The sequence below is a fragment of the Penicillium coprophilum genome (genome assembly GCF_028826855.1).
Source record: "Penicillium coprophilum strain IBT 35676 chromosome Unknown utg000004l_segment0_segment0, whole genome shotgun sequence".
NCBI lineage: Eukaryota > Fungi > Ascomycota > Eurotiomycetes > Eurotiales > Aspergillaceae > Penicillium > Penicillium coprophilum.
The window spans coordinates 2,369,513-2,396,873 of NW_026622723.1; the positions used below are offsets into that span (position 1 = coordinate 2,369,513).

The window sequence follows — 27,361 nt, forward strand, 5'->3', positions numbered from 1 at the left end:
CCCCGGGGTCTCCCGAGTTCCGTGACACATGCCGTAGTCTATATTTAGAAACATATGTGAAATATGTATGACTCGGGAGATGAGATTTCTATTCACATCGATTAGACATTTACAGGTCGGTCGGGTTTCTGGCCGTAAACCACTCGCAACTTCGTGTACAAGTGATACGATGTATCCCGCAGCTCCATCCGGATTCCTGCCAGCAGTCCCTCGATCTCGGCGCGTGTCCACCCAAGCACTCTTGAAAACAACGCATATGTGTAAATGGGCATGGCTTCGAGCATGTTGAGTTGATGGTACCGACCAAGCTCCTTGAGCTTGGGGTCTTTGGGCCATGGGCTTTGAGGCAGCTATTTACCGATTAGCATGGGTTTTCATTGTTATCAAAAAGACATTGCGGAGCATACCTTGTGGATATCCTCTTTGACATTCACAAACCCGGCCTTCTCCATCCGTTCTTTCCAGGACACGGATGAAGCCATGTCCTTACCAAACATGCGCGAGGATTCATGCATGTGCTTAATGGACAAGAGAAAGTTCGTTGCGCCGATATGAGTTCCGTCGTCCGAATACGTGTTGACGTCGAAACTCGCCATTTCAAACCATCCATTGGGATTCAGGTTGTCGAGTGCCTGTTTGAAGAGAACATCATGGTCTCGAATGGAACCTTCCAATTCGCGCCCATGGATATAGTCGAATGGCTTGCTATATGACCATGGTTGTTCAAAGTCGTCAATCTCAAAGCGGCAATTTGGAGGCACCCTGGACATCTGTCAATATTATATATGGAGCCATTGTAGTAGCATAAGCACGTACCATGATGGCTGAATAGCACTTAGGTCAATTCCTGGTTCCATTAGTCGACGTTTTGATCGGATTATAGACATGTGCCCCTACCGATGACTTGTGCGTTTGGGTTTGTACTATATTGCCTGTTAGGGGTAGAATAGACAGACAAATTGGCAGAGAACTTACTCTGCATACTCGATTGCCCATAAACCTGTTCCTGTCCCGAGATCTAATACTCGCTTTGGATTTTGGACTGGTGCTTGGCACAATTCTCCTTTGAGGATCATTAGGTAAATGTGGTGGCTCTGTTGCTCGTTAAAATCTTGTATCATCAGATTCAACGAGTGAAAACTAACCAGATCAAGGCGATCTTGTTCCCGTTCATCATTTGGCTGATTAAACATTAGTCTGAGACGGAGACCAAACGTTGATAGGGTCACGTACTAGAACGTATTCTCCTTCATGGTATGAATGATACCTGCGACCGTTCTGCACCTCATCAGTAAGATTCGGGATCAAATAGCGATAAACACACTTCATATCTGCGATTATTAGCCGCCATTAAACACATGTTCCAGCCACATTCACATACTGATAGTCCAACACACTCGATGTCACACTTGTGGTGTAACTGGCATTGTCAAGTCTGTGACGATTAGCAGAAAATACAAATCATTTCAAGTCACCGGCCTTACGAGTCAGAGTATAATGAGGCCCCATCGGTGTCCGACTAGTATGACATTAGTTAGATAAGCAAAGGGAATGCGCGAAAAATTTCAAGAAAAAAAAATAAGAAAAATTTTTTTATGGGATACTAACGTCGGGCTCGACCGGGGGTGAGGCGCGTTGTGTTTCTGGATGCATCTTCGATATTTCGGACAAGACACAGGCTTGTACACAGATGGAATGGATCAGGAAGAAAGTGAAAAGTGAAAACTGCAAGCACACCGCAGTCTTATGACCCCCCCTTATGACCCCTCTGTCTTCAGGCAGTTATTAGCGTCCCGAGTTGTCGGGTTCAGCGCTATTACGTGCCAAGGTTGTATTCAACGGTCCTTTGTACCGTAAGTATCAGGAAGACTGCCCGTACAGTCAGTGGACATATGTTTTTAACACACCCATAGCCCCACATAGCTCACCGCTAGTGTAGGGATATACCGCCTACCTAAAACGCGTATATGAAAACCACGCTAAAATAGTACGTGAAGCTGCTTTTCAAAAAGGAGATCCAATTACCTATATTTATCTCTCTCTTTAGTATCTCTCCTCTCTACCCTCTATACCATTCCACCTATGGCGCGTTCAAAAGAGCTTACGCCTGCTATACGTGAGCGTATATGTGAGCTACATGCTATAGGATGGGGGTATAGACGTATTCATAACCGCTATCCTTATATTCCAATCTCTACAATCCGGTACACTGTGAAAAAGGAGAGCGAGCGCCGAGCAGGCGTATCAAAACCGCGATCTGGAAGGCCAAAAAAGCTTACTGAAGCTAATAAAGACCAGATCTTGAACGCTATCCACGGAAACCCAAAGATTATGGCCGAAGACCTCCTTGCTGAGGTTGATCATAAGGTCAAATACCGCTCTATACAACGTCTTTTAAATGCGGAGAACCTCCGTAAATAGCGATGTAGCTAGCGGCCCTTTTTAAAGGAAGAACACGCGGTTAAACGCCTTCGCTGGGCCCTACGCTATCGGCACTTTACACCTGAAGATTGGGCCCGTGTTTTTTGGTCTGATAAGTGTACTATTGAGCGTGGGATTGGTGTACGTCGAGAGTGGACCTTTATCCGTCCAAAAGACCAACCGAAGGAGGGACAATGTCAAGGATTACCACACCGAGGAAAGTAAGTGAAGTAGATATTTTGGGCTATATTTTCTGGCGCTACACGGCGTACAGGGCTTATACCACTCTTTGGGAATCCTGAGGCTGAGCGTACTGGTATCACTGGCCTAGTGATTGAGGAGTTATACCGCCGGGTTCTACCTATCTTGCTTGCAAATCTAGATAGTATTTTTCAGTATAATAATGCTCCGACATATACTGCGTATGTTGTACGGGATGTATTAGCTGAGATGGAGATTGAAGTTATGGAATAGCCTCCTCACTCGCCTGATTTGAATCCAATTGAAAACCTCTGGGCGTTGTTGAAAGCTAAGACATACGAGCTTCGGCCTGATCTCCTACATATGCAGAACAATGACACAACAAAGGAGATACTAGTGGCAACAGCGCAGCAGGCATAGGATGAATTAGAGCTGAGGCACCTGGAGCATCTCTCTGAGACAATGCCGCACCGGGTGGAGGCTATCATTGAGAGCCAGGGGTGGTATACACCATACTAGATTTTATAGTATGAATTTATGGAGGTTTTAGACCGGCAGTATATTATATAATCAGGGGGGTGTGGGGCCCGACGTGTTAAAAACTTATGTCCAGTCACTGTATGTACTTTTCCCTTCGTTTTGAGAGTGCATATCCCGTGCAACAACTGTCAATGGGGGGGATTTTGGGGAAAGATAACTGGTTCGACAACAGCTAACGTATTGATCGCTCTAAGATGATTAGCTCACTGTTGTGTGATGATCCGCAGGGCTATAAGGGGGCTGTTTTGAACCAATCAGAGGTGCAGTGCAACGGGTCGAGGTCCACGGGTGTAATTTGTGTCAGCCACCCATGATCTGAATGATATCTGCTACTTGCTATGTACTTCTGTCCTGACGAATGAACTTGACTCCCTGAACTCCATTTTCCGGATAAAATATATATATCATGTAAACGCCTGAGAGTCAAGGGCAAAGCCAAGTTAAAAAAAAAGGCCCCCAGGTCCGTGCCAGTGAGCGGGGCGGGACAACGTAAGTTTTGTGTACCCGTACTTTTACCCTCGTATCCACGAAAATTATTCAATTGCTCACTGACACCGTCCCGATAGCTTGGTCACCACTAGGAAGAAGCAAACTCATTTCACTCACCGTACTGCGTAATGATAGTCGCGGCCCAAGTCTCAATACATATGTAATATCTTCGGGGATTGAGAAATTGTGATCTATAACACATTTATACAGTCTGTTATGAAAGTTATTGGTTATGTGCATATATTGTAAAGCGAAGGGAGCCGCACTGCCCCCCCTGTAAAACCAGAACCGCCTTCCTAATTGGGTACGTCCACGAATCATACAGTAATTACTGCCCATATACGGAGTATTTAGGTATTCTATCTGGCTTACATGGTCAAAATCTATTTTTGCTTCTCCCGCGGCTATTAGTTTGATTATACCAGTCTAGATGAAGAGCGGGGATTTGGTGAAAATGGCATGAGGATGTAAGATTTGTATCGTTTTTCAATTGTTTTTGTGCTCGGGAATATAGCAGAGATTGACAGATATATATCACTCCGCCAGTCTGACTGAACTTTTTCTGGAAGCCTCCTTCACGGCTGGGCCAGAGCATCATAAAGAGCCTCCTCAATCCCTTGATAATCCCTTGAGTAGACTTTAGACATCTTCCAAAGCGTTGTTTTTAAGCTTCGTCAAACCCTATCTTCCTAAGGAGTTGTATAGAAATAAGCCGTAGTTGCGGGCTATTCAGGCGTGGGTTTATGGCTTGAGGGGGACACTGGAAGACTTGGTTCGGGTGCCACTGGTGCGAAGGAGCGTAGCTGAGTAGTTAAACCACATAGTTAGTTGTGGCCAGGGGTTGGATTCCTTGGTTTATCAGGGTTTATCTCCGAGTCATGTTGATTTATGCGATCACTAGGAGATATTGGGTTTGCTTGAGGGCCTTTGAAATTGGGTTGGGGTTTTATTATTTTGCTTCGACATGTACTCCGTACTTTCAAAATACGAAGAAAGCTACAGTGAGGAAAATCTGACCAGGAAAGTATAGAATGGCACCCTGTGTTTTCCGCCTGGGCCGGGGCCCCGGGATCGAACATGACTTACGTAAGTGTAGCTGACTCCCGAGGTCTATCCTTCCCCGCCTTTTCGAGGAACACAAAGGTCACGGGTGTCTCCTGGGCAATGACGTAATTCACATGATCGTCCACGGGTTCCATGTTGCTTGTAGCTGCTATCGGATTGTACGATGAACTTCTTACTCATTGGTCATGACTTCGTTCCTATTGTCCAATGACATAGTTGATACCCTCTATATGATTCACCTCGACTCCCCATGGGCAACCTCAGTGTGTGGGCAATCTCCAATGACAGGGATGTTTCTTTGTGCCCGCAAGCTCTGCCCTGCTTTTTTGTTCATTAAGCGATCCTCTAGCTCGGGCTCCAAGGGTCCAGTATCCAATAACCTGATACAGACCATGCCTTTTAATATAAATCATGCTACATGAATGGTACTCTATGGTTCCTAGCGGCTGATTTTGTGTGGAAGACCACCCGAACTAAATGCAAGTTTGAGGCTTTAGTGTATTCCAACATTGGGGGCGAATGGATGCTTGTGCTATAAAGCAGACAAGGCCCCTCCAGTCTCCTCGCCCTAAAAGCGTGAAATTGTTCTCACCATTGCTCTAGATTTGCCTTGATAGGCTGTAACAAACCGCAAATTTGAGATCAGGTCACTCTACCTCTTGCCTATCACCCTTCATATAAGAACGTCTTTCAGCTGACTTGGCTACACCCATAGGCTCGATTATTGTTCAGTACATTACTAGTGTTTCATGAGATATTCGATCGTCACTTGACATCCTTTGCTCATTCAATATGAAGGACAATGGAATGGGAATGACCGGCTCCACTGCAGAGAAGGTAGAGCATATAGAGGAGAGCCCAGATCCTACATACCCTCACAAGGAAGAGAAGACAGACCTCGAGAGCCGCTCTCCTGGCAATCTTAATGCCGTCTTCGAGAACCCTCTTGCCGGAATTTCACGCGAACAACTCTTTAAAGATGTTGCCGAATTTTGTACCAAGTACGATTTGATGGATCATCTCGAGACTTTCAAAAAGGGTGCTCTCATTTCGCAAAATCCCGCAATGGCAACCAGTCTCCCCGAGTTATCGGAGGAAGAGAGGGAAGCCCTCGAGCGTGAACATACCCACAAGTGGTCACAGCCATGGCAGTTATACTTCCTAGCATGTATGTGTGAGACTACAGGTGCTCCATTTGCCTGAGCTAATTTCCTTTCCCTCCTCCAGCAATGTGCTCTCTGGCTGCAGCTGTACAAGGTATGGACGAAACCGTCAATAATGGTGCTCAGGCTATCTACTTTGCTGAAGATGTACGTCTTCTCTCGTTGATCATGCTAGCATAATCTGACTTTTGTTCTAGCAACTCAACATCACTTCCAAAAACATCCAAGGCCTAGTTGTCGGTGCCCCATACTTGGCGTGCGCAATTATCGGTTGCTGGCTTACTGAGCCCCTAAATCGGTTATTTGCCCGGCGTGGTACAATCTTTATCTCATGCGTGATTGCGGCTGTTGCCTCGGTATGGGAAGGTGTTGCAAATACCTGGGTCAATCTTTTCATTGCCCGCTTTGTTCTTGGTCTGGGGATCGGGTCGAAATCGAGTACTGTGCCTGTGTACGCCGCGGGTAAGTGTTGTTGCATGACTTCCTTTTCATTGTTGCTGATTCAATAGAATGCTCTCCTGCCCCAATTCGAGGTGCTCTCGTAATGATGTGGCAAATGTGGACGGCCTTCGGGATCATGCTTGGCAACATAATGGGCGTTGCTTTCATGAGTTTAGACCGAGACATCAGTTGGCGTCTCATGCTAGGATCCACTGTCGTACTGCCACTGATTGTCTGTGCTCAAGTCTACTTCTGCCCGGAATCTCCAAGATGGCTGATCCAGCACGGCAAAATCCAAAAAGCCTATACTAATTTCCGTCTCCTTCGTCCAACAGACATTCAGGCCGCCAGAGATTTGTATTATGCACATGTGGGCGTTGAGCTTGAACGCAAGATTAACAAGGGCAAGAATTTCTTCACAATGTTCATTGAGCTCTTTACCATCCCACGAAACCGCCGTGCTACACTCGCGAGCTGGATTGTGATGTTCATGCAGCAATTTTGTGGAGTCAATGTTATTGCGTACTACTCTACCTCCGTCTTCACCGAAGCAAGTTACAGTCTGACTAGCGCGCTACTAGCATCCATGGGAACCGGTATTCTCAACTGGGTCTTTGCTCTACCAGCTTTCTTCACGATTGATACCTGGGGTCGCCGGAATTTGCTACTATTCACTTTTCCCTTCCTAGCTATCACCCTCTTGTGGACTGGCTTCTCCTTCTGGATTGAAGAAGGGAACGAGACAAGCAAGAAGAGAATTGCGATGGTCACGACGGGCATGTACCTGTTTGAAATATTCTACTCTCCTGGAGAAGGGCCCGTCCCGTTCGCATATGCTGCTGAGTGTTTCCCGCTGCAAGTCCGCGACGTCGGTATGTCATGGGCGACAGCAACTACCTGGTGCTTTAATTTCATTCTATCTTTTACTTGGCCGCATCTGGTCGATTCTTTCAAACCGCAGGGTGCCTTTGGTTGGTATGCTGCTTGGTGTGTAATCGGCTGGTTTTTGGTCTTATTGTTTGTGCCTGAAACAAAGTGTAAGCGTCCCGACTTATCTGAGATTCATCGTGCTAATATTTTTGTCTTCAGCTCTTACTTTGGAAGAACTGGACCAGGTCTTCTCTGTTTCGACTCGCAAACATGCCTCATACCAGGTCAAGAATGCCTTATGGCATTTCCGTGTCTGGATTCTTCGTCAAAAATTGGAGCCTCTGCCAGAATTCTATCAAGGTGCCGAGCGTCTTGCTGAAGTAGGTGATATCAAGTCTAAGGGAGAAAGGAAGCAAGAGGGAAAGAGCGCATAAAGGCTAGATGCTGCAGATATAGAACAGACGGTGCCATTTTTTTTATTCGTGGGCGGTGTCTTGACGTATTACTGAGCACTGGCTCTGTGGAGATGACATGATGCCAGGCAACATATACTAGCCCTTCAAACAATACATCTCTTCGGGCAATGTCCACATAATCAGGTAGATCACCGTGACCATAGAAGATGAAAGAATTGTGTATTTTCGTTCATGCCGTACAAAGATGTTAGGCCCCTTATGTGGAATTATCATGTCATTTCTGGGAGCCTTTTTTGATAGAATTTTTCGATGTCAGCTCAGATATGCTTTTGGATGTCCTTTTTCTAGTTATTTGTCCATCATCTCAGCTTTACAGCTAGAAAAATGGAAAGGCGAAAATTTTTTAACCCTGCAGAGAGACTTTCTGTGTATAAACCGATATACAATAGACGGAGGAAAATAAACGAAATATTTACAAGAGCTATATGCATATAACCTCCTGTTGAGTATTGCTGTTGATTGCCGTTGCCACATTACTCAAGTCTCTTACTTAGCACGACACCGTACCAGACCGTAGCAATCAGGCTGGCCAAATTGACCAAGCTTGAGATGCCATGCACGCGGCCGAATTTCTTGTTCAAGGCCAGCATTTCCTTAGAGTGAGGCGCGGGGTCGTAGCTCTTCTTTCCATCACGGGTTTCTGCAAAGGTTAGAATGATCAATTGACTCTCAATCAAAATATAGTGACAGCAGCTAACGCACCTTGATGCTTGCGCTCGCGCATCACATTTCTTGTCATGGGAAGCAATACAAACATGTTCACCAACCCGGTCACTGCCACGGTTGCCATCGGCAAGAGGGTGTCAAAGCGGTTCTTCGGTGCAGTGAGACCAGACAAACCCAACACCTGTCCGCCGTGGGAAGCGGTCAAGGCGACGACTACAGGCAGCGCAGTCTGCAGTGAGAAGTAGATGGGGAAGATGGCGGTCTGCAGATTAGAGAACTGGGGCCGCGGAAGGGCGCGGAAAGCAACGAAGCCTCCAACAAAAGACTTGACATATGTCAGAGAATGGTTTGGAGAGGACAGTTTGATATGTGCCCAGTTCAGATATCGATCTCACCTGGTAGAACTGTGTCCCTAGGAGGGTACCGTAACTGCCTCATTTATTAGCATATGAGTTGTGATTTTCGCATATAAACAAACCTCAGTATGTGATAGGGGCGAGGATCCATGATTTCGTATATGTTATAATATCGGGAGAGTTGAGTTGACGATAGAGTTGATGTGAGGTTGCATCGAGGGAAAGAAGTGGGCAGCTATCGCTACGGCCCAGCTATTGGGGAAAGCCTTGTTTCCACTTCCAAATAGGCGGCGTTGTCTCATAGCGACGCACAGACCACCGAGCACCAACGAATACAGCGTGTGATGTCATGTGCCTTCGCGTTTCGGTCTAAACCGCAAGTGGAAATATCACGCGTCTGCCTGTCTGCCTGTTGTCTTGAGGCTCAAGCAATTTTGACTTGTTATTTCCCCAACAGCACCATCATCATGGCGGAGAAAGAGGCTACGGTTTACATTGTAGATATGGGACGGTCTATGGGCGAGCGCCACCATGGCCGTCCTATGACAGATCTCGAATGGGCCATGCAGTATGTCTGGGATAGGATCACCGCCACGGTATGTGACTTGAGCTTGTTCAACGCCAGAGAACTGACAATCCCAGGTTGCCACCGGTCGCAAGACGGCTACGGTTGGCGTGGTTGGTCTCAGGACGGATGGTAAGTGGTAGCCTACCTGTCAACATCCATTGGGAGCCCTCTCTCATGTTTAGAACAGAAACCATCAATGACTTGGATGTAGAGAACTTTTCTAGTATTTCCGTCCTCTTCGGTCTTGGCCAGTATGTGTGGCGTGCTGAAATGACTATTCCATATTGAATTACTTGACTAAATTGTCTTTCAGAGTCCTCATGCCTGATATCCGGAGACTACGCGAAACAATCAAACCCAGCACAACTAATAAAGGCGATGGTAAGTGGCTGTTGAAGAATCGCTAAATTGCTATTCTGACTGTATGAAAGCCATATCTTCTATTGTCATCGCCATCCAGATGATCCTCGATTATACCAAGACAAACAAATACAAGCGCAAGATCATTTTAGTGACTAATGGCACTGGTATGATGAGCGATGATAATATCGAAGGCATCATTGAAAAGATGAAAGAAGTTAACATCGAATTGGTGATCATGCATGTTTTCTCACTGATGTGACTTTGCATTCTGCTAATATCATCCAGTGGTGCCGATTTTGATGACGCTGAGTATGGCGTAAAGGAAGAAGATAAAGACAGTCGAAAGGTACGAAGTCGTCTTCAATATATTGGAATATTGATTGTTAACCGAGTTCTTTGCAGGCTGAAAATGAGACTCTTCTCCGCAATCTGGCTGAGGAGTGCGAAGGTGTTTATGGAACGCTGGAGCAAGCTGTCTCGGAATTAGATATTCCCCGCATCAAAGTGACTAAGAGCATGCCTTCTTTCAAGGGGAATCTTATGCTCGGAAATCCCGAAGAGTATGACACAGCGATCACTATACCCGTGGAGCGATACTTCCGAACCTACGTCGCCAAGCCGATCTCAGCGAGCTTGTTCGTGCCACGCCCCGGCACCGAACCAGGAAGTCAGATACCGGGTAAAGGCAATGCTGAAGGCGACGCTCTCGCCTCGGTGAGAACGTCACGGACCTATCAGATCACAGACGAGTCTGCACCAGGGGGCAAGGTCGACGTTGAACGCGATGACCTCGCCAAGGGGTACGAGTATGGACGTACAGCAGTTCCTATCGAGCAGACTGATGAGAACGTCGCCAATCTGGAAACTTTTGCCGGCATGGGGCTAATCGGGTTCATTAAGAAGGATCAGGTATGTCTCTGTGCGAATCTCAATTATCACAGCTAATTCCTGTCATTAGTATGACCGATACATGCACATGTCCAACACAAATATCATCATTCCTCAGCGTGCAAATGACAATGCATCTCTTGCGTTGTCTTCCCTCATTCATGCACTCTATGAATTAGACTCGTATGCGGTTGCCCGATTGGTGACCAAAGAATCCAAACCACCGATGCTCGTGTTACTCGCCCCATCCGTCGAGGCAGATTATGAGTGTTTGATAGAAGTACAGCTTCCATTTGCAGAAGACGTGCGATCATATCGGTTCCCACCTTTAGACAAGATCATTACTGTCTCTGGCAAAGTGGTAACGGAACACCGCAACCTTCCAAATGCCGATCTGAAGGATGCGATGAGTAACTACGTGGACAGCATGGATTTTGTCACCACAAATGATGAAGGGTAATTAGGGCTCACTTGATTATCATGCACACCAGCTAATCAAAAGAGTTAGTGAACCAACTAATGATCTCCCAATTGACGAGTCATTCTCCCCATTACTGCACCGCATCGAGTCAGCCGTTCGCTACCGTGCAGTGCATCCCAGCGACCCTGTCCTTGACCCCTCAGAGCGGCTCACGGAATTCGCACACCCCTCAGAAGAGATAGTCAAGAACTCCAAGTCCCATCTTGAGAGATTGATGTCTACGGCTGATGTTAAGAAAGGTATGACTGATTCTCAAAATAGATTTAGAAAACATTCCACTTACCAACGGATTTCGTTTGATAGTTCCACCAAAGACAAAAGGTCGTAAACGCCAGCGCGATACAGAGAAACCCCTGTCAGGTCTTGACGTCGACGCCCTCCTTAGCCTTGAACCCAAGCGAACGAAAATTTCCACCGAGAACGCAATCCCGGAGTTCAAGCAAACACTTTCCCGCGCAGAAAACATTGACGCGATCCACGACGCTGTGCAGCAAATGGCTAAAATTATTGAGACCCAGATAACGCACAGTCTCGGTCACTCGAATTACGACCGCGTCATCGAAGGCCTTGGTACTATGCGCGAGGAGCTAGTGGATTATGAGGAACCGGTGGTGTACAATGACTTTGTGCGTCAGTTGAAGGGTAAGATATTGCGGGAGGAGCTAGGTGGGGATCGGAGGGAGCTGTGGTGGTTCGTGAGGAAGGGGAAGCTTGGGCTTATCGGGAAGAGTGAAGTGGATAGCTCTGCTGTTGAGGACGAAGAGGTTCAAGAGGTGAGATTTGACCCCCTCGGTATGGAATAGAACGATCGCTAACAGTGCATATAGTTTTTGGCTGCCAATTGAGTTGAGTGGGGGCGGGTTGAGGTCTCGCTCTTGGAACATAAAATAGTCAATATGGGAGAGATATGGAATACTCAGACTTGTATTTGGTGCAAACCTCACTCCATGTAGAACTTGCTGTGCGAGTGATACCATATGGTACAGCGTGGAAGGCATGGCCGTGGAACAAAAAGCCAACTATGATCTACCCCAGACGACTGGGTTCAATATTACTGACGTTGAGTTCAAGAGATACAATAAACCGAGGAAGAAATGCAAATTCGAGGGAGTTCATGAACAGCATTGTCATATAGACGTAGAATTGACACATACAAGAGCGAAACCTGCAGACAACACAACATGTGGCACGAAGTGGTTCGGTACCCAATTGCAAGAGATCTGATGGTTCGTCAATTAACAACAAAACCAAACGCCGCGCACAACATGCCCAAAAACCAGTATTCGCTCCAGAAAACAACAGCAGACCGAGATTTGCGAACTCAAAACATTAAAAGGCATCCAGATGCATCACGAAAAAGGGGTATGCAGAAGTTTTGTCCCAGCGGAACGAGAAGAATGGAAGAAGCGCTCCGAAGAAACATGCAGAGTTCCTTGGGGCAAAAGAAGAGAGCAGAACGTTTAGTGGATGGTCTTAATAGCCCGTGCGGGGCTGATGGTATTGCTACCAATACGGCCACTGGGCTTGCGAACACCACGAGACTCGCTGCGGGTATTTTCCGTTGCCCGGCGAGGACTGGAGCGAACTTTGCTGACCGAGATAGGTGCAGCGCCGCTCTTGCGGCTCACGGGAGTCTTGGGTGCTGAGTGATCAACCCAGTTCTCTTGATCCTTGTGATTGTCTTCTGTGAGAGTGTAGCTGGCTGTGACAGTGGCAGAGTAACTGATAGACCGTGACGTGGGGGAGGCAACAGGAGACCTGGATGACCGCTGCGCTAATCGACGAAGCTGGATCTCTTCTTCACTCTCACTGCTCTCGTTACTCTTCCTGTGGCTGCGGTGGCCCCGTTGCTCGGTTTCAACAGCGAGGGATCCGGAGGCAGTTCGGGAATAAGGGTGGTGACGTGAGTCCTTTCGGTGGGACTTGCGAGGCTGGCCAGGAGTTGGTGCAGGAAGATCCTGGTCTGGGTAAGCTGCAGCCTCGTTGTGATCAATTTCTCCGAGGGCTGCGCGTTTGGAGTGGCTATTGTTTGGTGGGGTGGAGACGACCCCGTTGCTAGTGCGCTTCTTTGTGGACACTCGTGGAGTTACAGGTGTGGACTGTGCTAGCTTCTCGCGCATGCTATCCTCAAACCACCATTCACGGAAGGCCCCTTGGTTGAGGTGGAGCCAGTGCTGCTGAGGTCCAACGACCATACCGGGTCGCATGAATCTCATGAAGGCAATTACTTCATTGGCGGTGAATCCATACTTGTAGATCAGATATGCACCAATCAAGCAGCCCGTACGGCCCAGACCTGCCTTGCAATGAACTGCAATGCCCTTCTTCTTGATGGTGATCATCTCATGGGCCATTTTGATAAATCGTCTGACGAGCTGCAGGGGAGGGCATGTGCCATCCTCAAAGATCATGTCAATATGAGCGATTCCCATTGCGGTGAAGTAAGACGGGCAGTACAGCTCCGAGTTGAGTCGTACAACAAGACCGACGTTGCGCTGGTGGAAATGGGCGAGAACATTCTTGAATGGCATGGGAAGCTTTGAGGAAGAAATTTCAGAGATTGTTGCGGGCAATGCGTTGTACTCGGGCGTGTTGACAGGAATTGGTGCCACGGGCTGCTGCTGAGGAGATGCAAAGGCAAGAAAGTCTGGTGTAATCCAGTTGAAGTCACCCATATCAACTCGTTCGAATTTCTCGTACCTATTGAAGAAAATCAGCATTCAGTCTCCGGCAGTGTAAACAATGGTACTTACTCCTCAAGATTGAAGTCGCGAAGCCCGCAAAGAGACTGTTCCTTAGCCTTCCACACTCCATAGACGACATCTTGAATGTTCAAAATGAAATCTGCCTGGCTGTATCCAGCATCACGGAAAGGCATGTAAGGAGGGTCTGCCTGTGCGATGGGTGCCAGAGCCAAATGAGGTGGCCAGGATTGAATCATGACCATATAGCATGCAACAAGGCAGGCTGCATTCGCGCGACTCCGAGCATCAGTCTTGCTATAGAAGACCACCGGGCGGTCGCTGTTGGCTGGATCGCCAAGAATCTCATGGAAGAGCACGGCAAACCGGTAAAGGTGACCAATATGGAGTGGGCCGAAATCAGCGTGGAAGGCATTGTAAAGAAGAGTGTCGTCGACGGTAAAGTACACGGGAGAACGGCGCTTGCTCGGAGTGGCGGGCTGGGCACGTGCACGCTTGCTTGGGGATTTGGGTGCGTCCAGATGGAAGGGAAACGGGGTTCTGGAACTGGGAGCAGAATCATAAGACGCAAGGTAGAGACGGTCTAAATCATAGCTTTGCTTAGCTCTCAATTCTGGGTGAAAGACATTCAAGTTGCCGAAGAACATTGTACCAACCCTGGATGTACTCGATCATCTGGCCGCCGTGATTGAAGTCGGTAGTCATATTGAGGATTGTTTGTTGACAGCCACCTAGAACTGGAGTGATTGTGTAACGCTGATGAAGAGCGAGGATAGATCAGTATAGGACCGTTACAGGTCCTGTTGTTCTAGTGTGACTCGGAGGATAGCAAAGCCAGTAAGAAAATAGTCGCGGTAAAAGTAAGACCTAAACGCTCATGATCGAACTCAAGGAGATGAATCGATGAGGATAAGATGTTAAGAATAGAGAGAAACCAAAAGGGATGCGAAAAACCTGTACAGGTGGATTAGAGGAAAAGGAAATCAACACAAAATCCAAGTTCATGATGTTTGGGGCAGCTGCCATGCCACTGTTATGTTGTGCCTTACCTAGTTAGGCCTAGTTGGAGCTGTTGACGTGACAACGCCTATTGCCTCAGGCATCAGTCGGTGCCTTCCACATTCCAAAACATCAACACCACAATAAACAGACAAACTGCTCAAATCGCACAAACAACACAAACTTCACAAGCAACACTAATCGAACAACTCTGGAACTTCTTTACTCACATCTGATACATCACTAAACTCCGGATTCGCACCTCAGTCTTCACCTCTGAATCCTATATCCTGACTCCACATGACAATAACCCATATCTCTGACGGATAATTGTCTTGAATTTTCCCAATCAATGCCCTACTTAAGACTCCAATCACCAGTAAATGAGGTCAACAACAAGGCTCTTGTGCGCCCCTCTGCTTCCTCTCATACATAGGGCCGATGCATCACTATTAGACCATGGTGGTCACTGCGATACCTAACTATCTGTACTATCGACGGCCATCGTTATCTCAGTGGGGGATGATATTCAAGTCGCTGCGTGCACAGTGCTTGACACAAGTGACCAATCTACTACACTACAGAGTGTGTAAACAATTGGCATATCTGTACCATATGCTGAAATTCGCTCGATGCAACTGTTTATGATTTGTCGAATGTTGAATCTCCTCAATGGTGACTTTCATTCTCAATGGCTTGTGGCTCCATGCTTGACTGGTCATTCCTGGTGGTTTCTTTTAGGTTCGGAGAAATAGATCATGTAGTCACAGTCTACCCTGATAAGGCATACATGGATATCTCTAGCGAACCGGTTTCGCTAACTACAGACTGATTTTCCAACGAAGAACAAACAGACAGCCTCCAGGTTCCACTTTCGATCAGAGCATCCCTCCATACGCCAGTAAGCACCAAGGGCAGGGTGGATACTGCAATATCGGTAGAGGCTGGGTTTCATGCAGAGTCAACGCAAGGATGTCCGATGGAACTGTTTTGTTTTCAAGTTCGAATGCTCCACATGGGCAAACTCACCTCCAGACTCCCTTTGAGAAAGTCGGTGATCGACATTTTTAAGCCTAGCATATAAGGACCCTTGCCCAAGTCCTCTGGTCAATGCGCTAATATACATCCCTCACTGGATTTCGGAAAGTTTCCGATCGTTGGCTGGTGTTATTTCTTCTCATTCTGACGAAGGAATATTTGATTTGGTTATATATGCTCCACTAGACCATGCGAAATCTCTCACATTGTGATCTTCACTACATGAGAATACACGAGATCACCCCAAATCCGAGGGAGCTCCGGATGACCGCACGAAGCACGTTGCTAAAACAACCCCAGGGAATCAATTATATCATTTTCGGCCTTTACGTCTCAACATCTCCGCATTCGCTTCTGTATACTATTATTCTACCAATTCTCGTCACTGTTCTTATGTCTGTACACTGCTTCTTCGCCAACTCAGTCTTTTCAGCCCTTTCGATACAACTATCTCAATAAGGAAGCTCACTGGATTGACCATTCCACTTGCCCTCGCTAGCTTAGCCTACTCTCCCACTCTCCCAAGCCTCGGCAATGTGGAGGGCTCTGTTGCTGGCATTGAGGATGCCGTTGGTGGTGTTTGTTATACCATAGATACGCCGCTAACATTTTTGCGCCTGTCACCTCTGCCGTTAGCGGCCTGACTAGCGCCCCTAGGTGTGATCATACCACTGCTCTTGGTAAGACTGCTAAGACCATTACAAGTATCATGTACTTGAAAGCGCTGTCCCCGCCATTATCCTGAAGGTGCTCTTAAGCGCGATGAAAATGCCCCACTTGGGGAGAGAATCGAGAGCATTTCCAGCCGTGCCAACAGCGGTTTTCCCATCGGCAGCAGTGCCGTTGGTGCCGGTTAAAGCGTTGTCTCTCGCGCCACTAGTATGATAGAGACTACTGCGGCCATACTGAGTCATTACGATATACTTTCTATTCTTCATTTCTTCCTACATATAGTCATTCTTTGGGGGCTTTATGATTACTCGACTTTTATGTATAATATTTTCAAGTAGTATTCGGTATCCGTGTGTGACTTCCAGGTACTCAGCCTTGAGAGGGACAGCATTGCCACAAATTGATGTTCTCTTTTCTCTTTGCCCGGCCTAGTCTTCCAAATTTTAGGAAATACGTAACCCCATGTTGGTTTGATACTTTCAAGTTGATCTCGACGTCGCGCGTAGCTGTAGCTTAATTGGAGCCTTTGAAATGTCGCTCTCCCCAGAACAACAGGACGTGGGTCTAATGCCGGCATTGATCCGCTTTCGGGGATGTAGTCTTGATTTGTCCATTCATGGTCATTGGCGCGTGACCCATGGCTAAAAGCAGTGTCAAGAAGCCTTCCATGTTGAAAACCTTAGGCAGCATTTAATTTGCATGGCTCTCAGTGGGTTTCTACCAGAGCCTTCGTGTTAACTACCATAGCGGACAGTGATAGGCAGCTAACTGCCAAATGGCATGTTCTCGGGGTTATACAGATGTACGTATTTCCTATTTTGTCAATTTTATTATTTTTCTGTGTCTTGAAATTACTGACAGGAAAAGTTACCGGTGGAATTGTTGTTTACTCAACATATATATATATATCAATCGTTTTGGGGTCCACCTCTATTTAATTGAGTAATTATCATGAAGGCCTTGATTATCTACAGATATAGACACATAACTAATATTAAGTCTTACAATATATAATTGGGAGCTAACCCAAAGCCCTTATGACTCTAGATTTCATTTACAGTCAGCAATGATTTGGAATAACGTTATGCACTGCCCAGTTTGCTCGATGAACCAATCAGAAAACAGCCCAATCAAAGCCATTCATCAATCGGCTCGGACGATTTCCAGGTCCGTCGGCTCCTCTGGATACCGTGTGGCCAGCCCATGGCCAATTGGTAAGAAAGTGACTTGACCTCGGTTCATCTAGACCATCAGAAGAACTACAAGAAGAGAGTCATGTTCTCGTGTTTGCAAAATTCCGCTGTCTCATATTCTGCCAAGTCCTTCCGGTCAACTTTCCAGTTAACGACGTCATTGTATTCAACCCCGCGAACACTCCAGAGACAGTTCCCTCTTTTCGCATATCCACGTCAAATCACAACCATGTCGTCTGCTACATCTTTCTTTGACTTTGAGCCCGTCGATAGTACGTATAACCCCTGCGCCCTTGCCTATCTACTTCCTCACGCATACACAAGCCCCAAAGTACCTAATCGCTAACCAAACGCCACATACGAACAGAAAAGGGCGCACCCTTCCCCCTCTCCTCGTTGAACGGCAAGGTCGTCCTAGTCGTGAACACTGCCTCGAAATGCGGCTTCACTCCCCAGTTTGAAGGCCTGGAAAAACTCTACCAGAACCTGAAGGCCCAGTATCCCGAAGACTTCACCGTCCTCGGATTCCCATGCAACCAGTTCGGCAGCCAAGACCCTGGCTCGGACGATGAAATTCAGTCTTTCTGTCAGGTCAACTACGGAGTCACATTCCCTGTGCTTGGAAAACTGGATGTTAACGGCGCTAACGCTGCACCGGTCTGGACTTTCTTGAAGGAGCAGCAGCCTGGGATTTTGGGCATGAAGCGCGTCAAGTGGAACTTTGAGAAGTTCCTCGTCTCCGCCGATGGCAAGGTTGTTGGCCGCTGGGCGTCCCTTACCAAGCCCGAAGGACTTCAGGACACCATCGTTCAGGAGATCGAGAAGGCAAAGAAAGAGGGCACTCTTGCTTCGCTGAAGAAGAGTGAGGCTGGAGCTGAGCAGGCCAAGTTGTCGTAAGGCTCTGCTTGAGGTGTTCTTTCTGAACCATTATGGTGATACCTTCATCTGTTTTTCTGTATCTATATCCCGGTGCTTCGGCTTGTGACATATTACTCCTTTTCGGTTTGCGATTTCGGTCTACGATGGGAGTTTTACCGAGTGGTAATAATAATTTATATTTCAATATCAAAGCCCATTGATACCAAATTTGCAACAGTCGCTTGATCAGTTCTTGGATTTATTTCCATTTCCGCCATGAGGCTCAATTCGGTAAGTCTAGGAGTCCCTGATGCCCCTATTCAAGTAGAGGGACCACCCTTGGGGACCAGGTTCCTTAGCGACAGATCATAGACCACATCCTCGACCTTCTTGACCTGTAGTGCCAAATAGATTAGAAATTTGAAACAGTGAAGTAGGCGTTGCAGTGGACTCAACATACGCTGTACTTGATACCATCGCTGCGTTTGCGTAGGATATCGTTCTTCAAGTTCAAGAGCTGGAATCCAGCGAACAATTCCTTGACAAAGTTGCCAATCTGCATGGGACGGGTGTAGTCACCCAGGGTGACTGAGTTAACGGCTAAGCGGGCCTGGGAACAAATTAGCTGCAGCCAGACAGAAAAGCCATGAGATTGCGGGAAACGAACCAGTTCCTCGACCATCGCAATCAGTGCCAGTAAGTACTCCTCAATCGTCAAGTGGAAGGCATCCTGCTCTTTGAGGTTGACAGGAACTAATGATAGAATGTCACTTAGTATTGTACATTAATTATGCATACAGCACCCGTGATGCTTATCATAGATAGGGGGACAGAAACGTACTGTCCAGGAACTTGCCCACGTCCTCGATTGTCATGAAAGATGTTGAGCTGGGTCCCTTGTGCTCTTGGAGCCCTCCCAGCCATGCGCAAAGCTCAATAGAGGCGACCTAGATTTAATCAGCAGAAGTCTTCTAACGTTGAATTCAAGAAAGCAAACCAGATTTTGCAGCTCACGGGTCCATAGCCCGTTGTACTTGTAGAAGGGATGTTGATCTGCCACGGCCTTCAGGCGAGCAACCTCTTGCTTCTGGGCAAGGATTTCCTTAGTAACATCGTCAAGCACAGGCTTCACTATTGTAGAAGTCAGCAAGATGATCCATGATACCTGTAGCAATAGTGCTGAATGTCGCCCGAGGGAAATCTAAAGGTGTTTGAAGGTTATACGGGGAGGAAGAGAGAGAGAAAAGAGCAGTGACCAGGCAGTGAGGCCAAAGATCGAATAGAGTGATATCCCAATATTCTCATCAGACTGCTTGCAATAGATACTGGATACTTACGCTGATCAGCGGGAGTGGAATGAGCCCGCGACAGGATAGCCTGTGTGGAACGTCCTGTATTTATCAACATCAGCCCTCATGTTTGACCTGCGACTTCAATCCGCCGTCCCCGAAAAGGCAGACACCCCGAAAATCCTGATCGGAGTCAAAAATTGCAAAGCGTACCTCTTCTAGCGAGTGTTTGGACAATCTCATGTAGCTCCTATACAAAAGTGTTAGCTAACTATTCGTCGATGTTCCTGGCTCAAGGGCCTTGCTCCGGTGTAGGCTTGGCGCGCAAAGAATTCACCAAACTCTGGACGCGTTGGTATAACTTACATCCCGGACAGTGCTCTCCTCGTCAATCTTGGTCTGGAGATTCTCGAAAATACGTTGGTCAATCATTTTGTTGCTGGGTTGTGGTTGCAGAGAGGTATTTGAGAGAATTGAAGGCAGATCTGCGAGATGTGGTGTTCGAATTCCGTTACGTCAAAATCCATGTTCAAATAACTAAGATAGCTTGCGCAACATGCCACAATTCTTTTTTAAAACTAAAAGTTATATGAAAAGTTGTGATATCGCTTCTTGAATATACTCTACTTTCGAAAAATGAAGTTTCCTCCAATTCAAGGTCATAAGGTGCCGTGTAATTATGATTTACGACACCAGAATACAGCTACCAGCCACGGGATGTTTGATAAAGCTTATGAGTGTTCCCCGTTGCTTATGAAGAGATTTGGATCTCAAATGATGAGGATTGTATAAGTTCAGTGGTCACCCCAGTCAAAACGACTGCAAAACCGACTCCTCCCCGGAAAAAAAAAAAAACCAAAAAAAAACTCCAGAATCATGAACATATTTGCAGGTTTTGTTATTGCCAGACCATGTCTATGATCGTCGTAAATGTCGTAAGAAAGCGATACACACACTGGCCGGTGCCAGTGTGATCACGCGGCGAGAGAGGCAATGCTTAATACCGATATCTGGTCGAGTAATCTGTAAAAGCCGGCTGTTAGCGAAGTCATTCCTATTCCAGAGTGGATCTTGCTTGTACCTTTGGGGCTGACCACCAGACCACGGCCCTTCTTAGCGCCCTTGTATATCGTTTCGATGATGTCGATCAACTCCTGCTTGTCCTCCAGCACCCAGTTCAACTTGTTGTTGTTTCCTGTGCCGAAATCGCACATCATATGCTTGTTGCGGTAGAAGAACATGATTGTCATCCGATCGTAAAGCTCGTACATCTGGTTGAAGTCCGGTACCTGGTCGAGGTCGCATAGGTAGATGACGGCGAAGTCTGGAGGTAGCCCTGTTAGCTGCTGGTCGGTTTGCTGGAGGGGTTAGTATCTTGGTCACTCACTCTTTACCCGCTCAGCGATTTTGTAGAGGACCTCATCTTGGCGGATACCTGGGAATGTGATTTAGTTCTGGGACCCTGCGAATGGATGCGGGTGGCACTCACAGTCGGGATCGTGGTCTCGCCCGAATCGTATCACCACCAGGCGTTCTTCTTCAGAAAGGATAGCCTGGTCAACATGCCAGGCTGTTTGCAAGTGAGGGAGGACGATAGAACCCATTGCGATGGCTGGTTTTGCGTCAACACCTTGGAGTATGTATGCGGAATGGAAAAAAATGGAGGGCTTATCGATTGGCCCCCCGCGATCGAAGCTGTAACGTCATGTGACCCATCTAGCTATTTTTTAGTACGGAGTACACAGTATGTTGTACGAAGTAGTGGCAGGTTGTCTAAGATGCTTGGTCTATTCTTGAGTGACACACAGTACATATAGAGACATCAAGCGATGGAGTGGCTGATGACATCTTATTCAAGCTCTCATATTAGTATGCGACGAAGAAGTTTTATCGTAGGACGCACGCCATCTACTATCACCAGTGATCTCCGGGACATGGCAGCAAGAAATCAAGAACAAACTGAGATCGAACTGTTCACGAGCATTTACGTTTTTGCTACTCTAGATTTCAGGAACAAGACATCTTCTCCAAGCGCCCGGACAAGCCGAACAATTGATGAAAAAGGGAGTTCGCGTCGATCGGGGGTAGTGTGAGCCCAATGACACTGTGCGACGAGGCATGCGCAAGCACAGGGGCCAAGTCGCGGGGTCCAAAAATAGGAATAATCAAAGTGTTTCCTGGACGGAAACTTTCAGAGATTAAACTGAAAAGAACAGATACTACACTTGATCTAAGCCAATAGGCAAAGAGAGCTGAAGAAGAAAGAAAAGAAGAGGAAGCTTTGAGGGCAAAGGGACTTACTTATACCCTGAGGGCGGTGGATCTCTGCCAGTCACGATTAGACGAGCCAATCGGAGATAGCTGATAGCTCCGAGCCTAAGCGATGTGCTGACTCACTCAGCTGACTCACCCAATTTTGCCCTACCCTATGTCCCAATCTAGACTAGTGCGACACACCTCTGGACGTGAATTTTTGATAACCAAATCGGCTCCACTGTGAAATTTAGGAAGTTGTCTTGACCACTCTCTCGTCGGCGCAGGATATTCACCTCTTTGCGACCTTTCCCAACTCTCCAAAATCCATCCCCCCCCAATCCATTAACAATGGCTCCCGCTGCTGTACGTTGAAGTCCAAATCGCTTTGCTGTTCCCCCCCATCGGAGTCTCTGCGAGCTCGTCTTCGACAACAGTGTGAAACTCGGTATTGAAAAAACTATCGAGTCTCTGATGTCGAAGACGAAGTCGCGAGATTACCACCGGGGCTCGACATTATGGAGCAGTAGGCTAATTCGATTCTATATGGTATAGGCTCGTGGTCGCAAGGCCCAGAAGGTTACCCAGAAGTTCGTTATCAACGCTTCCCAGCCCGCTAGCGACAAGATCTTCGATGTCTCCGCCTTCGAGAAGTTCCTCCACGACCGCATCAAGGTCGAGGGCCGTGTCGGTAACCTTGGCGAGAACGTCGTCATCTCCCAGGTCGGCGATGGCAAGATCGAGGTTGTTGCCCACATCCCCTTCTCCGGCCGCTACCTGAAGTACCTGTAAGTTCTATCTATACTCCGGGGTGACTCCCGATATGCTCGATTGCAGTTTTGTTGACCATTGTCTTTTCTGCAAATCAGCACCAAGAAGTACCTCAAGAAGCAGCAGCTCCGTGACTGGCTCCGTGTCGTCTCCACCTCCAAGGGTGTCTACGAGCTCCGCTTCTACAACGTCGTCAACGACGAGGCTGAGGAGGATGAGGAATAAGCGTGTCGCTCCCGACATGTCTTGTTTCTTTGCCCCGTTGATCGATCGCTTCTGGTCTGTGTATCGCGCTCGGAACGTCTGTTTGGATTGAGAGTGAGAGCCATGGGGGATTAGATTGGTCTATGAGGCCACGAATAAAACTAAAAAAGTTTATACCCTCATGTTATTCCTACGCAACAATGTAGATTGTAAAATGCCGTCCGTTCAATACACATACATGGGTATTGTATACAAGAGTGAAAATCATATTATGGGAGATGGGAGTGAGGATTACATATCCACGATCATCTGCTGAACTTTCTTTTCTGGACCGTTGTCCATGAAGATGTGGCTGTTGGTACTCGGCCACTCGGATGAACCAACTTTCCCCCTTCGATTTTGTGTCCGTCCTTCTTCAGCAGTTTCCATTTCTCGCCCACTTTCACTCTTACAAGATCACCCGTGGCAATTGAATCCTCCTTTGAGTCGTGTCCATTATCCCCGACCTGGATGTCACGGCTAAGGTGCTTTTGAGCAAGAGCCTTGAGACCCATACGAATGGGAAGACCCTTGGGGTGAGGGTACAGGAGGACGGTGTCAATAACGGTAGGGTGGATGATACGGCAAGCGTTCAGGTCATTGTCGATTGCATGGCCGATGAGAGGTGTCTCAGGCTGAAGGAGCTTCAGAAGCAACTCGCGCGCCTCTGTGGGTGACTGAACAAGTTGCAAAGGTGGGTTGATTTTCTTTGTCTCGTCTATTGACGGTGAAGATATGCTGGGAATTGGAGTGCCATACGGCTTGGCGGAGGCATAGTGTTGTGGCGTAACACCGGAGAAGCGCGTGTTGAGGTCTAATACCTCGCCCATAGGCCGGACCAACACATCAAGCAAATCAGACCCCTCAGGCCAGCTGACTGCAGTGAGACGAATCAATTCGAGACCCAATGTCGTGTAGCCCATCTCGCAATCAATAGACACTGGTTCCAGTGGTCCCTTTCCTGGCTGCGATGGCGTTCTCTTGAATTGGAGAATGGATGCGAGTCGCTTGCTCTCCGAGACTTTGAAGACATGTGTCTCGGCTCTGGTGCAGCCCGTAGATGTCCCCAGTGCTTCGCCGCAGCAGGGAAAGTATGGCTGGGAGGGACCGGTAACATGGTCTGTTTTCTTGCGCTGAGGATAAACGGGCCGTCCTGGATGATAGTCACAGTGGCCACCGCTGGTCAGGGCACCATCCTCCCGACGGCCTGGAAATACCTGGAATCGTTGACTGCATCTGTCACACTTCTCCCAGCCCTTGGACCCATCAACACCTCGCTTTGCAGTTTCTATCTCTGCGTTCGTGGGCTGTGTTGTGACATATCCATGTTCTTCGAGGCCAGTAAGGGGCGTGACTAGCTGGGATACAACTGTGATTTCTTCTGCAGGAGTGAGGCCTGTGTTAATCGGCCTGGGTATCGTCTGAGGCTTTTGGACGGGGTTTATCTTATAGTATCGTGTATTCAGATGAGACATCACCTCCTTGACCCATTCGTCAATGTCCATCTTTGTAACTCTCACGATTCGAAGCCTGATAACATTGCCGTAAACGCTTGGACTGTCCCTCGCGAACTTTTCTTCCTCATCCAGAGCCATTGTGATGATTTCATCGGGGGTTAGGACGAAACATCTATTCGAGCTATTTTTGTCCTTTCGTAGCTTTTCATTGAGAGCAGTCATGGCGGAGTGCAGCTTCTGGAGAATAGCAGTCCGAGTGCCGTGAGTTGCTGGTGCATGAGCAAGCATGCGAGGATTCAAAGTTTCTTTTGGAGCCTTGCGTGGGGGAAGCTTTGCTGAAGATGCAGCGGATGCGGTATTGATGCGCTTCGCAGGCTCACTACCAGAGGGGTTTGGAGGGCCATGGCTTGAGGTAGGCTGGGTGGCTTCTTGTGCTCTTGAGCTGTCTTGTGTCTTTTGATATTGCTTAGGGGCGACTGGTTTCGATGAGCGCCGACCCATTTCGAGGGACGATTCTGTTAAGTTGCAAGATGGGATGGAAGACCCTGGCAACTGTACACTTTCCACTTTGACCCGTTTAGAGGGAGGGCCATCGTCACCTGACGCTGGAATCTTCAGAGACTGAGCCTCAGAAGATTCCGGCACATTGTCATGAGAAAATATGCATTTTAAAAGACTGCAATCCTTGCCTCGCGGGCATGAAACTGACCCAAACAGGCCGAGCGATGTGAACATGATAAATGTGACCAGATGAGAAGACAGGTTAAGATGTAGATACCCACGTGTTAACTGTAAGAGCCACCAGTCAAAATCAATCACAGATCCTAGAAATACATAATGAATATGTATAGCTATCGTCCCAATAGACCCTTCTGTATTTGTTTTGTGCACTGAATAGACCGAAACGAAGATTGTAAGTAACGCTATCGCATCCTTCAGGGCTTGCTAGTGGCGAAGATCATTGAAATAAAGCTAAACTGTGCTATCCCAAACAAGTTAACTGGAGCTTAAGACAGGAATCGCAGATTTGAAGGGATTAAGAGATCAGATTGACATCACTAGAGGACAACAGTATTGGAAGCTGTTCAGTGAAGTGATAAGTCAAGGGTGCAAAGAAGACAAACATTTGCCTGATATTGCAGGCAGACATAGATGCTCTGATGCTATTTCCTATTAATTCATGCTTCTACTCGATATGATTGAGAAGTCCATAATCTCCGACAATGAACAAACATAGATCTGCGTACAGATTTACATATGAATCTATGTTGTACATCGAGAATTCGCCTGGTCCCTTATCGCCGATAGCTCCAGGCTGACGCCCGCAGATCCGCGGCCTTCGGGCAAACAGACATCCGCAGGATAAATACTCCTTCAGTAGGCTCCTATTTCTTTTCCTCTGGAATAAAAATTTCAGTCTCAAAGATGGAGTCAACAAGCAAAACATCACCAGATATCTCCAAAGCCGACCACCTCTGTGTGCTAGTTCACGGGTATGCTAGTGTCCCCTTTCCAATGACGTCTTGATAAGCCCGCTAATGCGCCAAATCTTCAGACTTTGGGGAAATCCTTCGCACCTCGATTATATCGCATCCTCACTCAGAGATAGATATGGAAGCCACCTCTACGTCTTCTGCCCGAAAGCCAATAGCGGCAACTATACCTACGATGGAATCGAGTTGGGTGGAGAGCGATTAGTGCACGAGGTTGAGGAGACGCTTGAATCCTTAGCCGAGAAGGGACAAAAGATCACAAAAATCAGTATTATCGGATATTCGCTTGGTGGTCTGCTCGCGCGCTATGCGATCGGCTTGCTCAATGCGCGGGGCTGGCTAGATAAACTAGAACCCATGAACTTCACAACCTTTGCCACGCCTCATGTCGGAGTGAGAGCCCCACTGAAAGGGTACAAGGATCAAATTTTCAATGTTCTAGGGCCAAGGACGATCTCGGCATCTGGCCGCCAAATGTGGCTGGTTGATTCCTTCCGAGATACTGGGCGACCGCTGCTCGGTGTTCTGGCTGATCCGGAGAGCATCTTCATAAATGGACTGAAGAAGTTCCGGCAGCGTAGTGTTTATGCGAATATTGTCAATGACCGCTCAGTTCTCTTCTATACTTCGGGTCTCTCCAAAGTGGATCCATTCCGGGATCTGGAAGACCTGAATATCAACTACGTCGAGGGTTATGAAAATGTCATTATCGATCCCGACCTTCATGTGCTTCCTCCGGTGGAGAGAAAACCTGAAACCACAAGAGCACGATTCTGGAAGAAATTGAAATCGGCAACCCTTTGGATACCTCTGTCGCTCCTGCTCGTTGTTCTCGTGCCTCTGGCTTCTACACTCTTCTTGATAAATGCCGGGATCCAGACACTTCGCAGCTCGAAACGCATTCGAATGCATGAAGTTGGCGAGAATGGCAAGCGCTTTGGAAGATACAGAGTACCGGTTATGATCCGAGACGTTCAGCATGCCGTGGAGCAAGCCTTTGAGAATGTCAATGCTATTCAAGAACCAGCTTATTTGTCCAACAGCGACACTGAAGTATCTGACACAGCACCTGAGAAGTCCGCTAGATTGTCCGTCTCGAAGTCTGCTCAAAACGATGCCGACGTTGAGTCTGCATTGGATAGACGTTCATCAACGATGGAGGCTTCAGCCTATTCTCCCAAGCTTGCATTAACCGACGAACAATTTGGCATAATCGATTCCCTCAATTTTGTTGGAATTCGGAAATATCCCGTCCACATACAGACGCACCACCACAGCCACGCAGCTATCATCGTCCGAGCCGAGAAAGATGGGTTCCGAGAGGGCAAGATTGTGATAAAGCATTGGCTAGACAATGAGTTCGCGTTATGATTTCGTGATTAAACACAAAGCCTTTCTCCAGCGT

At 47.5% G+C, this 27,361-nt stretch overlaps 13 protein-coding genes across 13 annotated transcripts; 6 read left to right on the plus strand and 7 right to left on the minus strand.

Annotated features, from left to right (window-relative positions):
• Positions 1-101: 101 nt before the first annotated feature.
• N7500_005320 (class I SAM-dependent methyltransferase) lies at positions 102-1,653 on the minus strand (the record flags this gene model as incomplete). The annotated part of the gene is made up of 11 exons (XM_056676465.1): positions 102-350; positions 408-762; positions 817-847; positions 898-923; positions 976-1,094; positions 1,146-1,181; positions 1,234-1,278; positions 1,325-1,331; positions 1,382-1,435; positions 1,485-1,519; positions 1,609-1,653. 11 exons carry the CDS (start codon positions 1,651-1,653, stop codon positions 102-104), a joined length of 1,002 nt encoding a protein of 333 aa, XP_056531465.1.
• A 429-nt stretch (positions 1,654-2,082) lies between these two features.
• Positions 2,083-2,421, plus strand: N7500_005321 (helix-turn-helix domain-containing protein; the record flags this gene model as incomplete). The annotated part of the gene is made up of 2 exons (XM_056676466.1): positions 2,083-2,116; positions 2,147-2,421. 2 exons carry the CDS (start codon positions 2,083-2,085, stop codon positions 2,419-2,421), a joined length of 309 nt encoding a protein of 102 aa, XP_056531466.1.
• A 3,087-nt stretch (positions 2,422-5,508) lies between these two features.
• On the plus strand, positions 5,509-7,624 carry N7500_005322 (sugar porter family MFS transporter; the record flags this gene model as incomplete). The annotated part of the gene is made up of 5 exons (XM_056676467.1): positions 5,509-5,884; positions 5,944-6,026; positions 6,077-6,341; positions 6,389-7,357; positions 7,410-7,624. The coding sequence occupies 5 exons, from the start codon at positions 5,509-5,511 to the stop codon at positions 7,622-7,624; spliced, it is 1,908 nt and encodes a 635-aa protein (XP_056531467.1).
• A 515-nt stretch (positions 7,625-8,139) lies between these two features.
• N7500_005323 (DUF4149 domain-containing protein) lies at positions 8,140-9,039 on the minus strand (the record flags this gene model as incomplete). The annotated part of the gene is made up of 5 exons (XM_056676468.1): positions 8,140-8,306; positions 8,369-8,657; positions 8,728-8,761; positions 8,811-8,923; positions 9,001-9,039. 5 exons carry the CDS (start codon positions 9,037-9,039, stop codon positions 8,140-8,142), a joined length of 642 nt encoding a protein of 213 aa, XP_056531468.1.
• Positions 9,040-9,155: 116 nt separating this feature from the next.
• Positions 9,156-11,833, plus strand: N7500_005324 (ATP-dependent DNA helicase 2 subunit KU80; the record flags this gene model as incomplete). The annotated part of the gene is made up of 11 exons (XM_056676469.1): positions 9,156-9,284; positions 9,331-9,385; positions 9,444-9,507; positions 9,570-9,637; positions 9,688-9,856; positions 9,905-9,965; positions 10,022-10,528; positions 10,578-10,963; positions 11,016-11,227; positions 11,292-11,761; positions 11,816-11,833. The coding sequence occupies 11 exons, from the start codon at positions 9,156-9,158 to the stop codon at positions 11,831-11,833; spliced, it is 2,139 nt and encodes a 712-aa protein (XP_056531469.1).
• Positions 11,834-12,448: 615 nt separating this feature from the next.
• On the minus strand, positions 12,449-14,395 carry cdcA (phosphoprotein phosphatase CDC14; the record flags this gene model as incomplete). The annotated part of the gene is made up of 3 exons (XM_056676470.1): positions 12,449-13,688; positions 13,742-14,273; positions 14,347-14,395. 3 exons carry the CDS (start codon positions 14,393-14,395, stop codon positions 12,449-12,451), a joined length of 1,821 nt encoding a protein of 606 aa, XP_056531470.1.
• Positions 14,396-16,434: 2,039 nt separating this feature from the next.
• On the minus strand, positions 16,435-16,641 carry N7500_005326 (uncharacterized protein; the record flags this gene model as incomplete). The annotated part of the gene is made up of 1 exon (XM_056676471.1): positions 16,435-16,641. One exon carries the CDS (start codon positions 16,639-16,641, stop codon positions 16,435-16,437), a length of 207 nt encoding a protein of 68 aa, XP_056531471.1.
• A 1,006-nt stretch (positions 16,642-17,647) lies between these two features.
• On the plus strand, positions 17,648-18,489 carry N7500_005327 (glutathione peroxidase; the record flags this gene model as incomplete). Its single annotated transcript, XM_056676472.1, has 2 exons — positions 17,648-17,864; positions 17,960-18,489. Coding segments are annotated over 2 exons (747 nt in total), but the record flags the coding sequence as incomplete, so codon positions are not given.
• Positions 18,490-18,770: 281 nt separating this feature from the next.
• N7500_005328 (translin) lies at positions 18,771-20,171 on the minus strand (the record flags this gene model as incomplete). Its single annotated transcript, XM_056676473.1, has 8 exons — positions 18,771-18,845; positions 18,911-19,060; positions 19,118-19,203; positions 19,292-19,397; positions 19,448-19,581; positions 19,788-19,841; positions 19,953-19,989; positions 20,106-20,171. The coding sequence occupies 8 exons, from the start codon at positions 20,169-20,171 to the stop codon at positions 18,771-18,773; spliced, it is 708 nt and encodes a 235-aa protein (XP_056531473.1).
• Positions 20,172-20,736: 565 nt separating this feature from the next.
• On the minus strand, positions 20,737-21,343 carry N7500_005329 (DIM1 family thioredoxin-like protein; the record flags this gene model as incomplete). Its single annotated transcript, XM_056676474.1, has 4 exons — positions 20,737-20,762; positions 20,821-21,063; positions 21,127-21,174; positions 21,229-21,343. 4 exons carry the CDS (start codon positions 21,341-21,343, stop codon positions 20,737-20,739), a joined length of 432 nt encoding a protein of 143 aa, XP_056531474.1.
• A 1,000-nt stretch (positions 21,344-22,343) lies between these two features.
• N7500_005330 (60S ribosomal protein eL22) lies at positions 22,344-22,988 on the plus strand (the record flags this gene model as incomplete). The annotated part of the gene is made up of 3 exons (XM_056676475.1): positions 22,344-22,358; positions 22,548-22,780; positions 22,862-22,988. The coding sequence occupies 3 exons, from the start codon at positions 22,344-22,346 to the stop codon at positions 22,986-22,988; spliced, it is 375 nt and encodes a 124-aa protein (XP_056531475.1).
• A 284-nt stretch (positions 22,989-23,272) lies between these two features.
• Positions 23,273-25,198, minus strand: rex3 (putative RNA exonuclease Rex3; the record flags this gene model as incomplete). Its single annotated transcript, XM_056676476.1, has 1 exon — positions 23,273-25,198. The coding sequence occupies one exon, from the start codon at positions 25,196-25,198 to the stop codon at positions 23,273-23,275; it is 1,926 nt and encodes a 641-aa protein (XP_056531476.1).
• Positions 25,199-25,888: 690 nt separating this feature from the next.
• On the plus strand, positions 25,889-27,327 carry N7500_005332 (lipase ROG1 family protein; the record flags this gene model as incomplete). The annotated part of the gene is made up of 2 exons (XM_056676477.1): positions 25,889-25,956; positions 26,019-27,327. 2 exons carry the CDS (start codon positions 25,889-25,891, stop codon positions 27,325-27,327), a joined length of 1,377 nt encoding a protein of 458 aa, XP_056531477.1.
• Between the last annotated feature and the right edge of the window lie 34 nt (positions 27,328-27,361).